Genomic DNA, 22852 nt, shown 5'->3' with positions numbered 1-22852 from the left:
CACATCATAAGAATTCAGACATAGCCTTGCTATGACCTGAAATAATATAGTTGTGGAAAATGTGACATTTCACAAGTGGAAAAAAAAATGTTGTTTAAAAACAACACCCATTTAAGTCTGCTTTTAAGATTCACCCACTTAGACCCTTGAGGAAAGAAGCAGGTGTTGTCAAGGTGGGATAGCCTCGTTACTTAAGGCTGCTAGTTCCAAACAAAATGATTATTAACGGAAAAATAGGATGCTTAGCAAATGGTGGTTGGCCATATTAATAACCAAAGTCTCTATCTCATACACTACCTGAGAGAAACACTCTACAGACAAGCAAAATACAGCTTGCAAGGGTGTTATGTAATAGATCACATAATAAAACTCCCTGGCTATGTCTGTAATGCGTCATGATGCCAGAATTATTAAAATCTCATCCTTAAAGCAGCAGCTTGCATCAACTGCATTTTTTCCCCCCGCTTGCACCTTGTCATATCGCACTTGTTCAAATTTCTTATCCTTCAGCAAAATATAGATTTTGAGAGACTGTAACCAGAACAAGAAAACCCAAAAGGTCATCCTTAGGAATCTTGACAGACCTGTGGCCTTCAGTATTATCAATAGTGTGGCACTTTTTAGATTGGCAAAATCAAAACCTTCTATACTCCCTTATCATCCACTATAACAAAATCCTTTTTTTCTTTAGAACCTGTGAGTCAGGAGGGCTGTAGATCAGTGAATCACCCACCCTGCTCCCAAACATCATCATAAATCAGAAAATGCAGATGAAATACTGGACTGGAAAGAACACCCTTTATATCTCAGCTCATCTTTTCAACATGATAGCCATGCTATTATTATTATGCGGCAAATCAACACTTCTTTCTATTATTCAATCAATTCCTGGAAAAAGGGTGGAAATCAGATTCAGGAGGCAGACGAGTTTGATGCATTGAGATTCTATATTGAGTCAAAGACTCTTCAACAAACGGTGCTGATGAAACAGAAACGCATCAGTATTACATCTGGTCTGCCTGTGCAGATACCAACATAAAGAAGCCCTACAGAAGACCCAAAGACAACACAGCTTATTAATTACAGTTATTACTTTGAATTTATAAGCACTGAAACATTCTGGAAGAACTCCCTGTTGTGCCGAGTTTCGCCAGTGTGACTGGTAAAGAAAATAGCTCTTTTCTATGGTACAAGACATGCTCTGATGCTCTGAGAATATAGCCAGGAAGACAAACGCAAGGCGTGGATTTATACTGAATGGGAATGGATGCCAATCAAAGCCAAAGTTGCACAAACAGAAAAGAGCAACGATTTTGGAAGAAAACAGTGTGACATATACATCATGCTACACATACAAATCAATCACTAGGAAAAATACCTAAGCAACCTTTCCCCCATTAACTGGGGATTTCAATACTATTATATACACTGAGCTAAAGTAAAAGAGTAAAATCACGTATCTCCGTAACAAATTAAGTTTCATTTTCCTGATAATTTTGGAGGGGGTGGACTGGTATATTATTAAACATACAGGACATGTCCCAATTCATCATGCTAATTTCAATGACTGACAGTTGATCAACCAGGAGTGTATTATGACAAGCCAGTAAGTGCTTCTTCCCCTGGAAGCAATATAAGATATACAATGTTTGCAGGTACTGGCTTCTGGCCTTCTACCCCATTCTTCTAGTAGAGCATGGACATGCATGTGCTTGTTCACTAGATGAATCTAGATGTGGCATGAATCCAAGATGCCACACTATTTTAGCTCATCCCACATATGTACAATAGGGATCAAGGCTGGTAAGCAGGGCTTTTACCATACGTTGTTTCACACTGTTGCCATGTCTGTTGCCAAGACTGTTGCCATGTCAGGATGAACCACAGGAAAAGCAATAAGAGAGGTCTCAGGACTTGATGCCATATGGGCATCAATCACTACAAGTGAAGTCCTGCCCAGATCACAATACTTGAACTACCCCATCGAGTGGTCTGTTTTCCACGACAATGAGTGTACATTTCTGCACGTCTGCATCACACTTACTGCTCTGTCAATGGCTTTGAACAAAACCTTTATTCATCACAGAAGAGGACATGGCTTTATTTCTGCCATGTCCACAAGAGTACTTCTCTTGGTAAGTGGGGCATATCACTTTCTTTCCATTTATCAATTACAAAAATGTTTACACTTTATCTTTCTAAAAACATACACAAATCAAATAACGGATTTCTTTTGACATTCAATATATGAGAACAACAGTAAGACTATTGAGAATACTGTAGTAAAGCACTGAACATGGCTCAATGTATTACAACCTTACAGTGGCTTTGCCTTATCTTCAAGTGACAGACTACATAATTTTACCCCAAAGACTGCTTTCCAGTTTAGAAGATTAATTCAACCTAGGTTATTCCTAATATAAAAGTATGATTTATGTTAATTGGAGAATCCACTGTAAGATTATACTACAGGGCTTAATATCAACACCAAATTTATGGTATAATATAAAGGAAGTGGTAATGTGTGAATTTCTTGGAATTCGTTTGTCCCAGTGACTACTACGCTTTTTCCAAAGGCATAGTACACGTCCTGAAGAAATCTACTCCAAGTAAAACATTTAGAAAAGATGAACCCCAAAGACTAAGTAAAGGTTATGTTCAAAGGCTCCTTTATTAGGCTCCTTTTTTATTTGTGACAGTTTATTTTCTGAATGTACACAAAAATGCCAGAATGTGGCACACTTTTTCTTGATCCCATTCAAATCTTTAAAAATTAAATAAAATTTAGCCCATACCTAACTGTTGTGGTTATTTGAAAGTCTAATTCAGCTGGCAATGAGAAAGAAAAAAGCTGAGTACTGATGTGTTTTAAAGACATTTTCAAACTTTCAATATCACCTCTTTTTTTGTTACCAGAGCTGTGCCACAGCAGCTTTGAGACCAATGTCTCATGCTTTTTACCATCTTTTCCTGACAAAACAGCCAGTCTGAATTGAGCTGTATAGTAAACAGATCAGCTGGGCTTGGGTATACCACTGTAACGAGGTCACTTCTCTATCAGTATAGGGATATACTGGAAATCAAGGCTGAATTATACCAAGGGATGAATTTACTGATGCCACAGACAGAGGAAGGGGTATTATAAATATGATGCATAGTTAGTGAAATTTAAATGTGTTAAGAAAAAAGTGCAGTAACCTAATTTCTAGTATCACACCCTCTCCCTGCTCCAATAGAGGCTGCTGCAACCCGAGAGACCAAATTGAATTAACTCTTTGTTGCCAAGTGGACTAGAAAGACAATGGAGAAGAAAGGCATAGGGCAGAGAGCCTTTGTATGGCACTGACCTCCCTGGGGCCACAGGCAGACGGGGGTGGGGTGCGGGTTACAGGCAATAGACAAAGCTTACATGCCTTTATCATTATTAAAGAGTCTTGTAACCTGAAAAAAAACACTAGAATTGTCCAGTTTGTTATATTCGCAGGGGCCCTGTGATACAAATATCAGCCTTGTGTATTAGTGCGTGTTAAGCTCTCACCAATGAGCAAAGCCAGGTAAAACCAGATACTACTGCTTTTGTGTGCTTCACTTTGTATTTATGTCACATGGATATCAGTCAAGCTGGGATCTGTGTAATATTAACAATGCACCTTAAGAAGAACGCCTTAATGCTCCATTCAGCTTTTTCAAATATCAAAACACTGACAAGCTATTTTTTTTAATATCAACCTGGTGTCAGCAGTAGCTTTCCTGTTGCAGCTCACAGAGAAGGTTCCTACAGCACACAGGGAAGTAGAGATGGGACCGTCCAACCTGCCCATCCTTTAAGCCAATCAGTTTGTGACACATTACAGGCTGTGGAGAGATGATCAGATGGTTCAGGGCCTGTTTCAGAAGGGACACTGCAATCCTTCTGGGGCCCTGGAAGCTGCAGTTGTCAGCTGCTAGGAGCCGAGAGATCCCTGGTTGTCTAATCCTCCCTGCAGTTGACTAGAGACATGACCCAGAATACAACTTGCTCAAAGAGGTCAACTTGTGCTTGGAGGACAGTTCCAACTCCTTGATAGTGTTCACTATGTACTTCCACTGCATACATGAATTAAAGTAACGGCTAATCCTAAGGCACAGAGTGCCCTGTAAGGGACCAAGTACACATCTACTTATTGGACTTACATACAGTTAAACTGAGTAATCAAAAAATAAAATATGCAACACCTCTTCATATACAGTCAAGTTAGCTTTTGTGAAATTAAAACAGGGGAATGTGTTGAAAGACACTTCTCTTGTTTGTAAATAATTTTCATAATATCTTATGAAAGCCTGGAATCTTCATCTTCATCTGTATTTTGAAAAGTATCTTAATCCAGAGCACACTGCTTCACAAGTGGCAACCTAGCCTGTTTCAGAACCACAGCTGTCTCCATCTGCAGTGGCTTTCTCTACAAAGTCCTTGCTGTCACTGTTCTGCCCTCTCCCCTATATACCCACAGCACACAATCTAAGCCTTATCACTGTGCTGGCACTGTTGTGGTGCAGGGCAGAGACAGCCCTAAAGCTAATCATGTGAGAGAAGAGCTGCACTTACATGCTTTTGTCTGGAATCACACAGTCCCCGATGCTTGAACACGCACACAGATCGCATATGAACTCAAAGGGGTTCATACAAAGACGCACACACAAGCCTGCAGACATCATGTGTATAAACGATAACGTAAGTCCATGCGCTCAAGCACGTAAGGTGCAAAGAAGGTAAGTTTCGACAGGGAGGATAAGAGGAAAGATCTGGAATATTGTCCTGCATTGTAGCAAGCCTTTTGAGATAAAAAAAACACATTTCTATCCACAAGGGTGACGTTTCTGAAGTGATGGAATTATTTATGCAACTGTAGAAGCTTGCTATGAGGTGGAAAGGTATTCCTACCCATCATCTAAAAAGTCAGTAACATACAAAAACGATGAACAAACAGCAAGCCAGTCCATAATTTTTTGTATGCAGAACTACAAAAAAAAGCTTGATACAAGCAATCCAAATCAATACATTTGCTTAATGGTTTTGATTAATTTTCTTTTTATTCAGCCTAGCCAACATGGATGTAAATGGGTACATGACAGTAATCAAGCCATCGCTGACTTTTTGAAATACTCCTCTGTATTAGTTGTAAATGCTATTTCTGCCACAATTTTGCATGATGTTTCCAATCCAAGCACCATGTGACCTATGCTCATGAAGGTGAGGTTTAACTCAATAACAGTCAGAAAGAATACTTTACATTTAAATTATGCACTCTCCTTATTCATACAAGTGATACAATTGTTACCAAGTAGAACAGTGTGTTCGAAAAGTAAACTAACCACAGGTAAATTCAATAAGTAGAACAATGTAGAAAGTCTACTGAACATCAATTTCAATAAACACTCAATTTATGCACTATTTGCTCATTTTTGGTTTGAGCGCCTTAAGAATATACATCACTTTTTAATTTAGGACCCTATTAGTTCTCATTTTAAAATGCTTGGGCATGGCAGGCAATAGATGCCTTGGTGGAGCATTTGAGACAGCAGATGTAGAAGTAGCTTGTGGGGATGAATAGAGTCGTTTAAGTGGCACACAGGCAGCTGGGGAATCTTTAACTCAGTTTTCTTCCAGTCACAAGTCATCACATACTTAAAAAAATAATAATCAATAACTAGAACTATCCACAATTAAAAGGAAAAAAAACTAAAAAAAGGAAAAATTGATTTGAAATGTTACTTTGGAGTCTTTGAAACAAATGGCATTAGTTTGAAAAAAGGACTGAAGATAGTTACACAGGCCAGATGCATCTATGGGCCCATCGCATGGATTCTCTACCCCAGTGGGTCTCAAACATTTTGGACCAAGTACCACCCCTGATCAAACCAAAGCATCCAAGTACCACCTACAAGTCATCTTCTCATAGGAGCCACAGAAATTCTCAATGACCAACATGAGCGAGTGTGTGCGCACACACTCACATGCACATATAATAAATATTATAAACTTTATTTGATATAGCGCCTTTAGTGAGAGGGGTGAGCCTGTTTAATCGAGCAAATCAGATGTGAATTCATTTTTCGAGCCTTGATACAACTCGCAACAGAGTGCAACATTTTAAATCGTCATGCATTTTCTTGATAGCAAAGGTCTCACAGTGGATGTTGCAATGCATCCCTTCATTTCTGGAGCAACCTCTCTAATTCGTGCAACTACACCGCTGTGTCGGCTTGTCATTGCTCTAGCACCGTCTGTACAAACTCCGACGCATTTTAACCAGTCGACGTCATTCTCTTCGATAAATTCATTCAGAAGCTGAAATATGTGCTCTCCTGTAGTTCCTGTTGGTAGCGGCATACAGAACAGAAAGTACTCATGGGATGTACCCTCAAACTCGTTTCTAACGTAAATGAGCAAATTAGCCAAATTGACGACATTTACAGACTCATCTCATTGCAGTGAAAAGCATTTGCTCATCTTAACGCGCTCTGTCAGCGTACTTTTGATATTATCCGTCATATCAATAATTCTATGAGTGGCTGTGTCTTTCAGAGGGGGCAGCAAGTCTAGCTGTTTTGTAGCCTTTTCTCCACACATAATACGCGTCAGCTCTTTTGCCAGCGGTAAATAAGGTTCTTCAAACAGTGTGGGCTTACCTGCTTTAGCAATCCGCAAGCTTGCATTTTTCCCCATTTCCGTTTCAGGAGTCAAAAAGTTTTTATTTCATGCGCATGGGAGCGAAACACAGAGACGCTCTGTGTATTTTTCTAAAATTAACCTAGAACAGTTATTAAATATTTTTCTGTTATCTATCATGCTTTCCTGTGCTCACAAGATTCCCCAACGTTTGTAGCACATATTTCTATGCTTTCCTGTGCTTACAAGATTGACAGTGTTCCAAAATCACACACATTCTCCTACCTGCTGGAGATAATATTTTTTAAATACAATTGGTCACTTTCGCTCGTAGCACGCATTCCTATAGAATGGTAAAGAATTACATTGTAGCTCTTTTGTCCACTAAAGTTTTAGTGCGCACTGTATCGTAGTACGTAGGCTGCATATTTGACACGTATTAAAATAACAAATATGAAAACCCGTCCCGATTTTCACAACAAAGTTCCAGGGTCATATGGCGTACCACCATAGTTTGAGAACCACTGCTCTACACTGTTCACCACAGTTAATTACTTACTACTGTTTTCCCTTCACATTTTAGATCAAATTTATAAACTAAGTTCAAACCTCCTTTGTACCTTAGTTCAGTCCTATGTAGTCAATTCTCAAGGTGTAAAGCAAATGCTGATGAGAATTTCTAACTTTAGAATTACTAGGATCTATCTAGGTTTGTTGTGAGGGACAGTGTATTTTGTAGTTTACACAATATGCAAGTGCAGGCAGTGGTGTTTGCATGGTGTTACTGAAAAAAAATAGACCCGAAGTTTCTCTGGTCTTGGTACAGAACTCACCACCTACTATAGCCTCTCACTCTTTCTCTCAAAACAAAACACAGACCCATTTTGTATTCCAGTCAGAGGGAACATTGATCTACCAGATCCCTACATTTTTCATAGTGGAGGATGTACAGTGCCTTGCGAAAGTATTCGGCCCCCTTGAACTTTTCAACCTTTTGCCACATTTCAGGCTTCAAACATAAAGATATAAATTTTTTATTTTAAGTGAAGAATCACCAACAAGTGGGACACAATTGTGAAGTGGAACGAAATCTATTGGATTTTTGAAACTTTTTTAACTAATAAAAAAATGAAAAGTGGGGCGTGCAAAATTATTCGGCCCCCTTGCGTTAATACTTTGTAGAGCCACCTTTTGCTGCGATTACAGCTGCAAGTCGCTTGGGGTATGTCTCTATCAGTTTTGCACATTGAGAGACTGAAATTCTTGCCCATTCTTCCTTGCAAAACAGCTCGAGCTCAGTGAGGTTGGATGGAGAGCGTTTGTGAACAGCAGTTTTCAGCTCTTTCCACAGATTCTCGATTGGATTCAGGTCTGGACTTTGACTTGGCCATTCAAACACCTGGATACGTTTATTTGTGAACCATTCCTTTGTAGATTTTGCTGTATGTTTGGGATCATTGTCTTGTTGGAAGATAAATCTCCGTCCCAGTTTCAGGTCTTTTGCAGACTCCAACAGGTTTTCATCCAGAATGGTCCTGTATTTGGCTGCATCCATCTTCCCCTCAATTTTAACCATCTTCCCTGTCCCTGCTGAAGAAAAGCAGGCCCAAACCATGATGCTGCCACCACCATGTTTGACAGTGGGGATGGTGTGTTGAGGGTGATGAGCTGTGTTACTTTTACGCCAAACATATCGTTTTGCATTGTGGCCAAAAAGTTCGATTTTGGTTTCATCTGACCAGAGCACCTTCTTCCACATGTTTGGGGTGTCTCCCAGGTGGCTTGTGGCAAACTTAAGACGAGACTTTTTATGGATATCTTTGAGAAATGGCTTTCTTCTTGCCACTCTTCCATAAAGGCCAGATTTGTGCAGTGTAAGACTGATTGTTGTCCTATGGACAGACTCTCCCACCTCAGCTGTAGTTCTCTGCAGTTCATCCAGAGTGATCATGGGCCTCTTGGCTGCATCTCTGATCAGTCTTCTCCTTGTCTGAGCTGAAAGTTTAGAGGGACGGCCAGGTCTTGGTAGATTTGCAGTGGTCTGATACTCCTTCCATTTCAAGATGATCGCTTGCACAGTGCTTCTTGGGATGTTTGAAGCTTGGGAAATCTTTTTGTATCCAAATCCGGCTTTAAACTTCTCCACAACAGTATTACGGACCTGCCTGGTGTGTTCCTTAGTCTTCATGATGCTCTCTGCGCTTTCAACAGAACCTTGAGACTATCACAGAGCAGGTGCATTTATACAGAGACTTGATTACACACAGGTGGATTCTATTTATCACCATCAGTCATTTAGGACAACATTGGATCATTCAGAGATCCTCGCTGAACTTCTGGAGTGAGTTTGCTGCACTGAAAGTAAAGGGGCCGAATAATTTTGCACGCCCCACTTTTCATTTTTTTATTAGTTAAAAAAGTTTCAAAAATCCAATAGATTTCGTTCCACTTCACAATTGTGTCCCACTTGTTGGTGATTCTTCACATAAAATAAAAAATTTATATCTTTATGTTTGAAGCCTGAAATGTGGCAAAAGGTTGAAAAGTTCAAGGGGGCCGAATACTTTCGCAAGGCACTGTAGTGGGCCTCAGTTTTACACTCTCAGCAAAAGCATTGGGGTATCCACTTTGTCTGCCTATTTCTTTGTCTCATTGGTGGTCAATGTAAATAATTACAAAAATCTGGAATTTTCAACAGCTATTCTGCCTATTTGTCATGTTTTTTTCAGAAACATGTACAGGTTAAATTAAATTTTTAGTTCTTGTCTACTCATCCACATAGAGGGTGTACCTATCTGGTAGAACAGACACTAGAGCTTTTTTCACTGCCTGGGCTCTTCTGCAGAATGTTGATGCCAGTGTAGCGTGACAGGGTTTTTTTTCCCAATCCTGACCAAGCCAATTAACACCTATTTACGTTGAAATAGCACCGATAATAAATTGTAATGTTTTGTTTCTAGGAAGATTTAATTTAAAAAGTTATAAATGCAACAGTTTAATTCGGCCATCAGACAGGTACACTTACATTTTATTGAACAAATATGATATAGATAAAATTAACAGTTAAATGTAGTACTTCCATTGAAAACATTGTTTCAATGTATTGTCATTTGTCTCAGAGAGCCTCAACAAGCATCTACCTGTTCACAGGTATCTGAACCCTAGACGTCATACATCATCCATATTCATTATATAAATGTTTAACGGGGTTCAAGTCTTGGAAATAGGGAATCCACACCATAACCGTCAAATTCTCAGCTCACAAAAAAGCCATTACTATACCTAAGCAGCTTGAGAATGTGTTCTTGCAAAGCTAGGGCATTCAATGAGGTCCCTAGAGTTGACTGATGCAGTGTTTTGCAGGTTCCCTTTAATCACTACAAATGGAGCTCTTTAGTGATGAGACACTCTTAGTCAGACCATCATTAGCTGGAACATCTTCACATGTTCCCATTCCTCCAAAAAGGCAATGGCACAAAGAGTTTTTGATAAACTGGCGTTTCCTTCTTGGATCAATCTCATCACCTGTGCCCAATCAATTCTCACAAATTAACATCCAGCATTTAATATCAGAAATACATAGAGTTTATTCTTCTTAACAGCATACTTGCATAAGTAGAGTTATGTTTCTTTTAATGGGCAGTATATTACAGCATGTGTGTATTGAATTTCTTTTTCCAATTATTTAAGTTACTGAGGATAGGATAACAGTGTCTGCCAAACAAAAACACCGAGACACAATAAAAACAAGACGGCCTAAGTTTTAAATCAGTTTAAAAAAACTGAGCTCCAGTTATGTAATTTCAGAAATAGCTAAGTGCTCAGGGCTTAGTATTTGAGTCGAGTTAAAAAGAGACAACATTTGTGGATAAAACATTTGTACAAACAGCCATTCCACGGAATATTTTAATTAACGCAAGAACAACGAATCATGCCTCTTGGATAATGAAGCTAGCCTGGTTGCATCGCCACCTTCAGTGAACCTAGAAAACTGTGGTGGCAGGAGACAATAGTGGAATGCTTTATTCACTGATGAGCACTGTTTTGCCCCCCCGATAGACTGTGGTGACTTGCATTATTTAAACCAACTTGCTGGGTGATGAAAGCTTGATACTGGAGGAGATTTTCAACAAAAGAATGCCTTGGACCCAGACTGAGGACAACCGTACCGCTCAGAGATTATTTATCCTTTCCTCCTAGTCAACTGGATGTGTGGATCTTCCAGCAGAAAAATGCAAGACCACACAGTGTTATGATTGATAAGACTTTGGCATTCATTTCTTGTGCCATGTCATGGTCAGATTCTTCTCCTGACTGGAGTCCAGTAGAACATCTATTGGACCACTATGCCAGGGTCATCAGCACCAGCCAAGCATGACCAGCCAACCTCTACCAGCTTGCTGGAGCTGCTCAGGAAGAATGGTGGGGCATCCCATCAATTCTTCCAGGATTCTGCTAATATTCTTTCAGCTGTATTTTTGTCACATTTTTTGTGACTACCCTTCAATACCTAAATTCTAAATATTTAAACCCATTATACGCACATAAAGACTCTGCTGTACATAAGTATAACACGCTGCTTTATAGGCTGGGGGCTAGTCTATACTCCCATAGAGAACACAATATACTGCAGTCATAACTTCAATTAAGCAAGTTAAACACAAAAGATTCTTTTTTGCTTTCATAATACATTCTGAGAGGTTTCTTTTAGAGTTTTAATGTCTAATTTGGAACTTAACACATGACCATAATAGCCACAACTCTAAGGAGCTGTTATCCATTTCTGTTACAGAAATCACACATGTGAAATATTTAGTAGTGATAAGCAAGTATATCTTCCCAAAATTCCTTTCTACCATGCACCTCTTTTTGGTCTTTATCTCTGCCAGAAGATTGCACTCGGGGGTCCAGAGCATTAATTGCAATTTATAAACTTTCTACATGACTGCCCCCCCCCCAAGTCCAAATATACAGGGAATCATAATAGGCATTCACCCTAAAAGACATGGCTTTTCCTGCTGTGTAAGTAGAAATCTACATGAACTATAATTAAGCAGAAAAATAACACTATGTTAACACTAATAAAATGCACAGTCCTTCTGCGCAGTGTTACTGAAAACTCTAAGCACAAGATGCATACCAATGGTAGTCTTGTATTGGAGGAAAGATGCCTATAAAACCTTCAGGTATTGAAACTTTGAAGAACTGGAGATACAGACTGAATGGATTTGTTCCTTTTCTAAAGTTAGGAGCAGTAAGTCTTCTTAAGTTTTTGATACTGTATTTTAATTATTTTCCAAAGATCCACCATAAAAGGGCAATAGAAAATGCCGATCTTTACAGTACTGTCAAGAAAAGCCATTTAACCTACATCCACAGTACTATACTCCTTTGGAATGTGAAACTAGTGGGTGGTCAAAGTTTTTATTTAATCCAGACATAAATCAAATTGTATTAAATCTGTTTAAAAAAACAGACATGGTGTCTCCCCAGAAATTTCACAGACCCAGTCTGTATTCTCAGATTTAAGTGCTATGATAAAAGACTAAAACAAACATCAAAAGGGGATCATTTTTTCCTGCTAAATGGGACTCATTTATGACAGCCAAGACTATTAAATAAACAGCACAGGAGGTTTTGCTCAGTACATTCACCTTTTCCGTTTTTAAATCTGCATATATTGTTGTGCTTGCAGCATAAGACAAGTAATATTTTAAGCAATTTTATACCAAATGACCTGTTCAACATTCCATAAGGGTTAATAGGTGTTAGACTTTTTAGATTCTCCTTGTTTGCCCTAAAATGGTTGCAAAGCAGGGCTTTGGGGAAGCCTTCAAGCCCATTTCAGAGCAATGTTTCACTATTTCAATCAGAACTAAAAACAACAACTGACAAAGCCATCTAAGTCTTCCTTCTCCTTTTTAAATGAAATTACAGAAATGGAACAGAAAGCTTGGCTTTAGAGTTTTGCAAAATGAGAGAGAACAAGGTTTTTTCTAACCTAAAAGCTTTCGCATAATGCTTCAAAGAAAGAAAGAATCAACCCTTGACTAAAGAAGTTATTTACTAGGTCAGTGGTATAAACAAATGCAACAAGCATTAAGTACAAAAAAAATAAGTCTACATATAAAAGTACAGAATTAAGCTGTAGGATGATGAATATAGGCCAGACAGCCAACTCCATATACAACAAGACAAGCCAAAGAAAAGAAGTATAAAACTTAAACGCAAAACACGAGAAAACCCACAAGTTAAGGCTTGACAGGTTAGAAGAGCAGGACAAGCTGTCTTACCTTCAGCCACATCGTCGTCTATGGCACCTTTAACCTGAGAGAAGCACCACTGCACGTCATTCCCCCCACCTCCGGCTCCTGGAAAGCAACAGTCACACAGTCAGTTTCAACAGCAACCCGCCCCTTTTCAATTACTGCACACAGCAGCCTTTCTTCGGTTAGCAACATCGCACAGCTGTGTGCAAAGCCAGATTACAACAGTGCCAGGTAGCCTTACAAAGTTTTCAGTTATAGCCTGAAGCAGCCTATGCTGACATTGCTGGATACATGGTGCATAAACCATGTGACCTTGGCACACTGTACTCACAATCTGCATAGCACGTGATCCACTAGCGTTATGCCCTTTAATAAGATATCTCCAGTTCAAATAGTGAGTGACTGAGCTAAATTCTGATGGGGTAAGGAAAAAGCAAAAAAGAAATATTTAATGCATTAAGATTTTTTTAAAAAAGATTACTATGATAAACAGCAAAGATATTCCAATAAATGTGCTTGATAATGTGTTTATTCGAAAATTGTTCATTACCTAGAACTTTTTTTAACTCTTAACATTTCATTTTGTAATGCTATAATTATGTGCCTATCCCATTAAAATCACTCTGATTGCATTTCTGGGGTCCAGTGCTCAGAACCAAGGTACTTCTGCAGTTCCAGACACAAATCAATTTTTGAACCACACACAAGTCAGTGAATGTAGCTTAGAATCCCCCCCCTCCCCCTTACTGGATATTCACCAATATTGGCAATACTAGACCTTGTTAGAGAACACAAGTTTGGAGTGAGGGAAGGAACATTTACACAACAGTGGCGAATTAACAGAAATTTTATTATTTAGAATCCCTAGTTTTAAGCTTTGGCTTCCCAAAAACATAATTGCAACAGCTAATCAACTTGGCATGTAGTACCACCAAAGAAAAAACTGTTCTTTGACATTTCCACTGTTAAGTGGCAAGTTGGAGATCCAATGGTCAACTCAAGCCTGTCACACAATGCCAAATCTCGGTCAATGTTCATCACCACTTGGGGAATTTCACTTACAACTGCCTAATGCTTGACTAAATGTACAGGCTATGAGGGTCAACCTTTCTGAGTGAGCCCCTTGAAAGCTTGTGCCACTAAACAAGCTTTGCTTTTTGGGCGACTTCAACTCAAAAATCCCTTTCCAGGAGAAACATGCCCAAGAACACATAAAACATTCCCTTTTCTTCAAGACAGCAGTGATAAGCAGCAGCACTAAAAATAGATCTGTGTAAAGAGAAACAAATGTATATACTGCAATACTATTCACAATTACAGGCAGAAGATGTTCAAGGTTGGCCTAATACTATGAAGCAGTATAAATAGGGAGGTCATCACCCCAGGCACAGAGAGCGCAAAGTGATTTTATAATATTAACTATATTCGGAAAATGTAATGTGAATTGAAATGCGTCCACAATATTTTCAAGGCAGACTGCTTTGTGTTCATAATGGAAAGATAACCATGTGTTATCGAGCACTGCATTAGACAGGATCAAAATGGAAATGGGCAAAAAGTCTAACTTCTAACTTCCTACGAGATGGCTCATTGTCAAAATCCAACAGATACAGTCATGATGGTACCGATGAAAGGCACAGCTTTATACATTGCATTCATTTTATCGGTTTATGACCATATAACCAACCTAATGCTGTATTACTCAATGAATATATGCTTGATCTGCATGAAAGGCCTCCATGATGTTTAATTCAGATATCTTTCAGCCACATTCTTATTATGCTCAGTCCTGCTGCATCTCACAATTTCTAGCTAGAATCTAACAATCATCAGAAATAGGAAAGACAAGGGTGTCCTGTATTCCACATTTTGCATATCCTGCAATACGTGTTATTACTCGTGGCCTAGCAAAGCACAACACCCAGTAAGTGCCTGGGGAAAACAAAATTAAAGTCGCTCCACATTGAAGAAGCCCAATGAGAACACAATGCCGTGTGCATAATACTCCAATTGCTGGGTCTTTTTTGCCCATTTTTCTTGGAACATTTAATCACAGTGGCAACTCCATGCGATGTCAGCACAAAATCAAAGAACATGTTTAGCACTACACTGGGCTATGTGAAAAACTAAACAAAAAACAATTTATGATGGAAAAGATTAACAATAAAAGGGACAGGATGCATATACTATAGGAGGACAGCACGCATTATGTAAGCAATGAGAACACAAAATGTGGCTGCAAGGACATTTCTCTGGATCGGGGCTAAACTTCTTATTCTTAACCAAGTGACAAAGCACTACGGGCAAGTGTTGCAAGTAATATTGCATACATTTGTTAGGACATTCACAGCAATTCATCTACCAACTTACTGCTGCATGTTTTAGTTTCACAGCTCAAAGGAAACTACATGTTTTTACCAGATTACGGTAGGGTGTGAAATTCTTGCTCATGGCCTTCAGAAAATGAAAGCAGTCAAGGTTTTTAACAGAAATAATGCTTATAATAGATTTATATTAGAACAGCTATAATTTTCAAAGTTCTGAGCAATACACTTAAAGATATTGTACTAGTGGAGGCAGAAACAGTATAAATCAGTCATACTTGACAGGAGAGCACCCACGAGGATGAGAGACCCTTGGACATTTAGTTGGCCCCACATGTAGCCCCATAAAAGTCACCAACACATTGAGTAAATCATATCAATATATCTTGCATTCTGATTTATAAGGAACACCATTAGCCCTTATCTAGACTTACACTGTTAAAATATATCCACAGATATCCCATACAAGCATTTGGACAGACTGTATTCATTAGGGATCTAAAGTAAGAGCAACTTTTAAGACCTATGAAACACCACTGAGCTCAAAATTAAACTTAAAGCTGTATGCAGTCAACAGGGCAATTATATATGCCAGCTCATGCTTGCTAAAGCTCCAAGCATTAAAAATTATAGTTTTTCTAAAATATTAACCCTACAATTTATTTGACTTTATATTGTTGATTATGGCTACAATAATCAAGACAAATGTGCTTTACGCCCTCACTTTTCAAAAGCAAGGGTATATCTCAACTTTGTGATATAATTATGCACACGCCCTGCAAATATTTCAAAACACAGTATTCAGACTTTGATACAGACCGATATGAAAACAAAATTACTATATTGGGTCTTATATTTAGCCAAGTATTTGCTAATACTACGACCCTAGAAATCAGCAGGACTGAATGGACAACCAGTACTTACAATAGCTGACTTTTCAGCAACAGTCGTGGGTGGCTGTATTGGGATTTTAAAATGCATATCATTGCATCTATCTCATCAAACACATAACCAGAATGCTTTAAGAATAAGAATACATTAAAATAACTTGTTCAACAGCCATGTAAAGGCAGATCTATTTCAGCACAAGGTAAAATTATAAAAGCTGAGGTTCTTGACCATAGTCTTCACATTCACAATTTCCTGAAAACACTCCTACACAGAAAATAAAAAAAGCACTAAATGTATTTGTACTTCTGCTTTAAAGGTGTTGGAAAAACTTGCAGTTTGCAAAAATGCTTCTCTGTGATTGTGAGTCTAAATACATCAAGAAGGGTTACAAGTGACAAAAGGCCGCCAGGGTCCACTTGGGTGTCTGTGATTCCATTACCTGACAACCCAGATTTCACCAAGCTGGGTCTTGTTGAATGTCAGTATCAGAGAAGAAAAAAAGACAAAATGTGCCCTGTAAATAACCAGTTTTAAAACAGAATTATTACGACCACATTACAAAAATTACATTTCCATGCAGGACCAGATGTGAGATTAGTGGTCTAAAAAGTGAACCATCTCAGTATTAATCTTACCTGAAATTTACTGATGGGATTAACAAAGACAAGATGTTTTTCCAATGGGAGAATAACATTTGATCAGGTCAAGATGGGAAAGTATGTCAGGTGAAGGGAGCAGGAGACGGAAGAGAAAAATAGACCTGAGTTTTTCTATTGTTATTGGGTTTGGTCCTCAGTACGAAACATATATACATATATTGCATCCAGTATAATACACTCCCACTAAGGCATCAGGACCCCTGGCTTTCTGCAACATTACCTCAGGTGTTGCAATACAAAGTTCCATCCAAACCATTGGATCAATAATAATAATAATAATAATAATAATAATAATTGCTTACACTTATATAGCGCTTTTCTGGACACTCCACTCAAAGCGCTTTACAGGTAATGGGGACTCCCTTCCGCCACCACCAATGTGCAGCATCCACCTGGATGATGCGACGGCAGCCATAGTGCGCCAGAACGCTCACCACACATCAGCTATCAGTGGGGAGGAGAGCAGAGTAATGTAGCCAATTCATAGAGGGGGATTATTAGGAGGCCATGATGGGGTAAAGGCCAGGGGGGAAATTTGGCCAGGACACCGGGGTTACACCCCTACTCTTTTCGAGAAGCGCCCTGGGATTTTTAATGACCACAGAGAGTCAGGACCTCGGTTTTACGTCTCATCCGAAGGACGGCGCCTGTTTACAGTATAGTGTCCCCGTCACTATACTGGGGCATTAGGACCCACATGGACCGCAGGGTGAGCGCCCCCTGCTGGCCCCACTAACACCTCTTCCAGCAGCAACCTTAGTTTTTCCCAGGAGGTCTCCCATCCAGGTACTGACCAGGCTCACACCTGCTTAGCTTCTTGGTTGAGGTGGGCCCAGTGCAGTAATTTTATAAAGCAGATTATTTTATCCCAAGGTTTTCTGACCAAGGAAGGGGGACCATTCAACAATGGATCAACAACTACCACCACATTCACAACAGGAACTTGATTTTAAGCCTCATTCAACAAACGAAACACAAGGAGGTTCAATAGCTTTCTCACAGTGACACACAGTAAAGCAGCAGTAATTCCGGGACATGATCACCAACTTCCTACTAATTGGTTCTGTCGTAAATATTGGACCACTGAGCTACTCTGAGTACCCCTCAGCAAGGGATGAGATTCCAGACAACCGGGAAGGCAGATACATTAGTGTTATACAGCAACATGAGATTGTATTCTCCACATCTGTGGCCCTAAAAGCTCCAAACTACCGACCCATCTTGCAATACGCGGCAAATACTACAGTACATAATATGGGAACCATTCCATGCTGAACACTTACAGAAGTGAGTGGCAAAGTTTCTGACAGGCATACCAATATTCTACATCAGTGGATGTCAAATAAGGGTCTTCAAAAATGGCCTTCCTGTCCCCAGAAGCAAGGAGATGTTTTATACCCCAATCTAGTAGTATGAGTGCTATGTCAAATTAAACCTGTCAGACAGTGGATCTTCTCCATACCAAAGTTAACAGTACATCTACTGACCTGCAGTTCTTCTTTTAAGACTTTATCATTAAAATAAGATAATTGAGATTACAAATAAAAAATAATTTGTTTTTAAAAATTGTTCATTACTGAATGGCGTGTCTTGAAAAGTGGTCAAGATCAGAAAATCTCTCCATTTCTAAGTTCTGAAAATAGGTGCTAATAGACTATAACATCAAGTCTAGGTTTTACATCACTACCTCATTGGGCGCATAGGGTTATTTAAATTCTTAATAGTGAGCAGACAGGTTTGTTGATTATTTACTGTTTCATGGGAAAAACAACCTGTTCAGGTCATGCAATTTAAAAAAATACCAGGTGCCGAGTTTGGTATTTAAATTGTACTTAAGTTGCCAAAATGAACTAATTGAGAACCTGCATAAACAACCATTCACAAAGATTATTTTAATTAATATAAGGACAGTACATCCATGCCCAGTTTGTGAGTAATGAAGATCGCTTAATTGCTACTTGCATGACTGAAGGTGGCCTGTCTGTGACAGCAGTTGCCCAGAGAATGAGATGTTCTGCTTCACCAATCAGCAGACTAATTCAGAGAAACCAGGAAACTGGCTCACCAGTAACAGGCCACATCCTGGAAGGCAGAGGGTCACCGCAACGGCTCAGGACCGTCACATCCATCTGATCCATCTGCGTAATCGTTTTCAGACTGCTGTAGCTATAGTACAAGAAATTCCAGGAAGAAACAAGGCACGCATCAGCAGGACGGCTCTAGCTTGCAGTCTACATGAAAATGACCTGAATGCTCAGAGGGCGTTCAGGGGTATCGCATTGAAAGGTGAAGTTGTCATTTTCTGTGGGCCAAAGAACGTCTGAGGTGGTGGTGTGGTGAACAGTGCAAAATGGCACCAAGGAATGCCATTTTGAACTTGACAGACCTGAAGGAAGAAATCGTACAGGAAGGTGCCATGATGAGTGTTACACCGCTTGTTGCTTTGTTCAAGATTACTGGCAAGGCAGTGAAAATGCGAGGATGTGGGAAGGAATCTACTTGAACACAAGAACACTTTTGGGGCAGATTGTGGGCAACCTTACAGCTTGGCGACACTAACAAAGCCCTTGTGCTGACACTTTTCCCCCTGTTTTTTCAGGCCAATCAAAAAGCACAGATTTGTCAGCAGGACAATGCGAGACCACAAAGTGCAAAGATTACAGCGACATGACTGCAAGCAAATTTCGAGGTCTTGCCATGGCCAGTGTTTTTTAAGTCCTTCGGAACATCAGTGGGACCATGTTGCCAATGCTGCCAACTCTCCCAGCTTGCCACAGCTGCACAATAAGAGTGGCAGGGCATCTCACAGTCTACCAAAAGAGTGAAAGCCAGGCCTCAGGGAGATCATACCCAATACTAACTAAAAAACATAACTCACTCATCTGGGTTTTAGTTCATGATTTTTATATCTATTTTTTTAATTCAGTGTATTACACATGGGTTGAGCTTGTTTTGTACATCATACACAGTGCAAGTCTATATAAATGCATAACCGAAAAGTGACAAATCCAGCTTTTAATCAGCACTCAATTTTGGACTTGGCATTAAAAATAATTGTGGCAGAAGGCTAACGTTTCATTAATGCTTGTTAAAGAAAATATTAATACTATTGCTACTACAATAAAGACAGAATGCACGGTTAGTGTGAGATATACTGGAATACGGTGGGAATGCTGTTGTCAGTGACTAACTTACAATCCCAGTTCCATATGATAAAAACCCACAAGTGTCTCTACAACTACCTCAACCCCTGCATCTGCAAAACAAATAAGTATTAAATCACCGCAGGCTATAAATACGCTTAAAAAAACTGATTATACATGCAGCCAGAAATGCACTGTAGTTACATTACATAATAGACCTATTCAGAGACTTAGGAGAGCGCAAGGATACGCCTGCCAGTTTTAACGCTTAGGGGATGGACAGACTACGCAAAGTCGTCATGTTTTGCTTTTTAACTTAAATAAGAAAATATTTTCCCTTTTCCCTGAAACTAGGTGTTGTACTATATATATATATCCATACACGAATTAACGGTTCTAGATCCTGTTACTAGTTCAAACGTAGCCAGTACACCATGAGTTTTTGGGGGGAAACGTTCAGAAAGACACATGGGGGCGAAATAGAAATCGCCATCTCAAATTCATAAACGAGGCGCAAGGTGCCTCCATCACTCGCGTCATAAGTGTGCTATCAAGGAAGTCCCTCTAAATACTAACACACGTCCTTTCATCCTTCCATGCCTGTGTGGATATTTTCATTTCGACAGTCATATCCACCCTTTTACTTGCATCTTTACATAGTACACACAGCAACATTGAAATAAGCATTTCAATACCGGGATATGGGCATGACCGCCCTGTGTAAAAACTTGATATTGCTGATCATGAACAATTTCCCAGTGTCTAATATAAACGACAACGACAATTACATTTTTTTCCCCGCAAGAATATAAAAATCGCCAGTCAATCCTAAAATGGAACGCAAAAACTTTACGGAGCAAAGGATCACAGTAATGGAGCGGATGCAATTCTCAACCACACACAGACATGCATTCCAGTAACGCATTAAGTTATGATCTCAACCCGACAGATATAAATACACATACAAGACAAAAACATGCACCAGCCCACGATTTCTCTACTTTGCTTGACGTGCATGCAACATGGGGAAAGACTGATCGATGGAACAGTGGGAAACAGAGAAGGAGGGGTGATTTAAGGAAATGAGCAGGGTTCAGCGTGATGAATTGGCTTTTCGGTCTCAAAATCGTACACAGGAAAAAAAAAAGAGGAGCGGACGCCTTGAGTACTTCTATTTTCCCACATACTGTTACCTGCCATGGTGAGTGTGCGGCTCTCTGGTGCTCGACTGGGGGCCTGAGGTTTCTAATCTTGCCGGTCTGTGCTGTGTGCAAGCTGCTTGTCGATGAGGATGGTGGTGGATCGTCAAGCTAGGCACTCGGCCGCCTTCCTGCCTGCCCCTGCCGCTCTCTCTCTTTCCCTCTCTCACTTACTCTCTCTAATCTACCTCCCCTCTCTCCTTCCACTTTCAAAATGGCGCAACCTCCTCCCCGCACTGATGTCATCACGACTGACACAACCTTTCCAAGGGAAAGGTGGAGCTTCGAGCAACGTTTGCGCCCAGCTTTTGTCGCTTTTTGAGGACGTGTTACCGTAAAATCACATTAAAAGGACATTACATATTTTCCAGATATTAAGCTCTCCTCGCTGTAGATGTGCAAATATATCAACGGTATAAACAGGAAAAGCTACACGTTTAGATGATTGTTTTGTCTTTAATTTTGTAATGCTGTGTTTTAACATTATATACATAAAAGGGATACTTTAAAGGATATATTTTGGGAAATAGCATCAATTATTATTATTATTATTATTATTATTATTATTATTATTATTATTATTACTTTAGCTTGTTACCCAATGTTACAACAAATTAAGATATAAGGAAAACACATTGACAATTTTCTGTGTGTTACATTTTGACCTACTGAGATCTTCTTAGATCAGTCATAGACTTGTGAAACATTCAGGCAGAAAACGCGCTGTTAGGACCATGAGTGGTAGCTGTGGAAGTGCATGTAACTTCTTGTGCGGATACGCAGTTTAAAGATCAGACGGCGCTTGTTCAGACAATGAAGTGGTTTGGGCTCAAACCTTGTTTCACATGCCGGAAACGAGTCAACACAGCAGTCGGAATTGTACTGGAGGTACACATTTACTTGTCACACGTGCTTTTGTAATGGAAAAGCGCACACGACAGATAAAATAACTACTGATGTACGAGCTAAATATGACCGATTTTCATCACATGAAATCTATGTTATACAACCTTGTGTTTAAACACCCGAATTTAAGGTTTAGAATGAAAAAAAGTTGCTTTAAAAACTCTTTCCAGTTTTTAGGTAACATCGTTTTTTAATGTTAGACGTTGCTGGACCAAAATACATTTACAACTTTTTGTGATTTTGCATCATTAATTTTGAATTTTTAACTTCTTTGAGATCTGCATGGGGGAAAACAGCATAAATACAGGCGTAGATTATTCAAGAATATTATTTATGTCTTTTTAAGTATACTGTGTGGACTGTAAGAACCTACACTAATGTCTCCAGTATAAATTTCTTACGTTTATATATTTGGGTGGCACGGTGGTAAGCATTGTTGCCTCGTAGTGGGCTCTAGGTTCAATTCCTGGGGTATTATCTGTGTGGAGTTTGTATATTGTAGCGTTTGCAGGTTCTTTTCAGAACTAAAGAACAGTGGAGACGCGATTAACCAAGCACTAGCTTTATTTAACAACAACAAAAAAACCAAACACAGGATCTACACACACATGAGGAGACTGACGGAACACGTACACATATTTAGGGTGGTAATTACCTAACAACACACTATACTTTTACAGGACTACACAGGGCACTAGAATTACTAGGACATTATTTACACAGGTAGGGTCAGCCGCTGGTCATCGTGCTGACCCTCAGACTCTCCCCGGCTACCACTCCCAGCATGCCCAGCGGTACTACGAGCGCCTAGG

At 39.5% G+C, this 22852-nt stretch overlaps 1 protein-coding gene across 2 annotated transcripts in view; it reads right to left on the bottom strand.

Moving 5' to 3' along the window:
* Window positions 1-21380, bottom strand: part of ppp2r2ab (protein phosphatase 2, regulatory subunit B, alpha b) — a 49251-nt gene extending 27871 nt beyond the window's left edge. Inside the window, exons 1-3 of one of the 2 annotated variants that reach the window (XM_088624699.1) lie at window positions 21129-21380; window positions 18858-18958; window positions 12943-13020 (exon numbers count right to left, since the gene is read on the bottom strand). In XM_088624699.1, the coding sequence (XP_088480825.1) occupies window positions 12943-13020; window positions 18858-18930 (151 nt within the window). In that variant the 5' untranslated portion in view covers window positions 18931-18958; window positions 21129-21380. The remainder of the gene's footprint in view (window positions 1-12942; window positions 13021-18857; window positions 18959-21128) is intronic. The other variant, XM_088624700.1, reaches the window with a different exon arrangement.
* Window positions 21381-22852: the final 1472 nt, after the last annotated feature.

Source organism: Lepisosteus platostomus, chromosome 3, assembly GCF_059453375.1.
Source record: "Lepisosteus platostomus isolate fLepPlt1 chromosome 3, fLepPlt1.hap1, whole genome shotgun sequence".
NCBI lineage: Eukaryota > Metazoa > Chordata > Actinopteri > Semionotiformes > Lepisosteidae > Lepisosteus > Lepisosteus platostomus.
The sequence above is the reverse complement of the archived record's forward strand: the minus strand, read 5'-3'. Positions and strand labels throughout refer to the sequence as shown.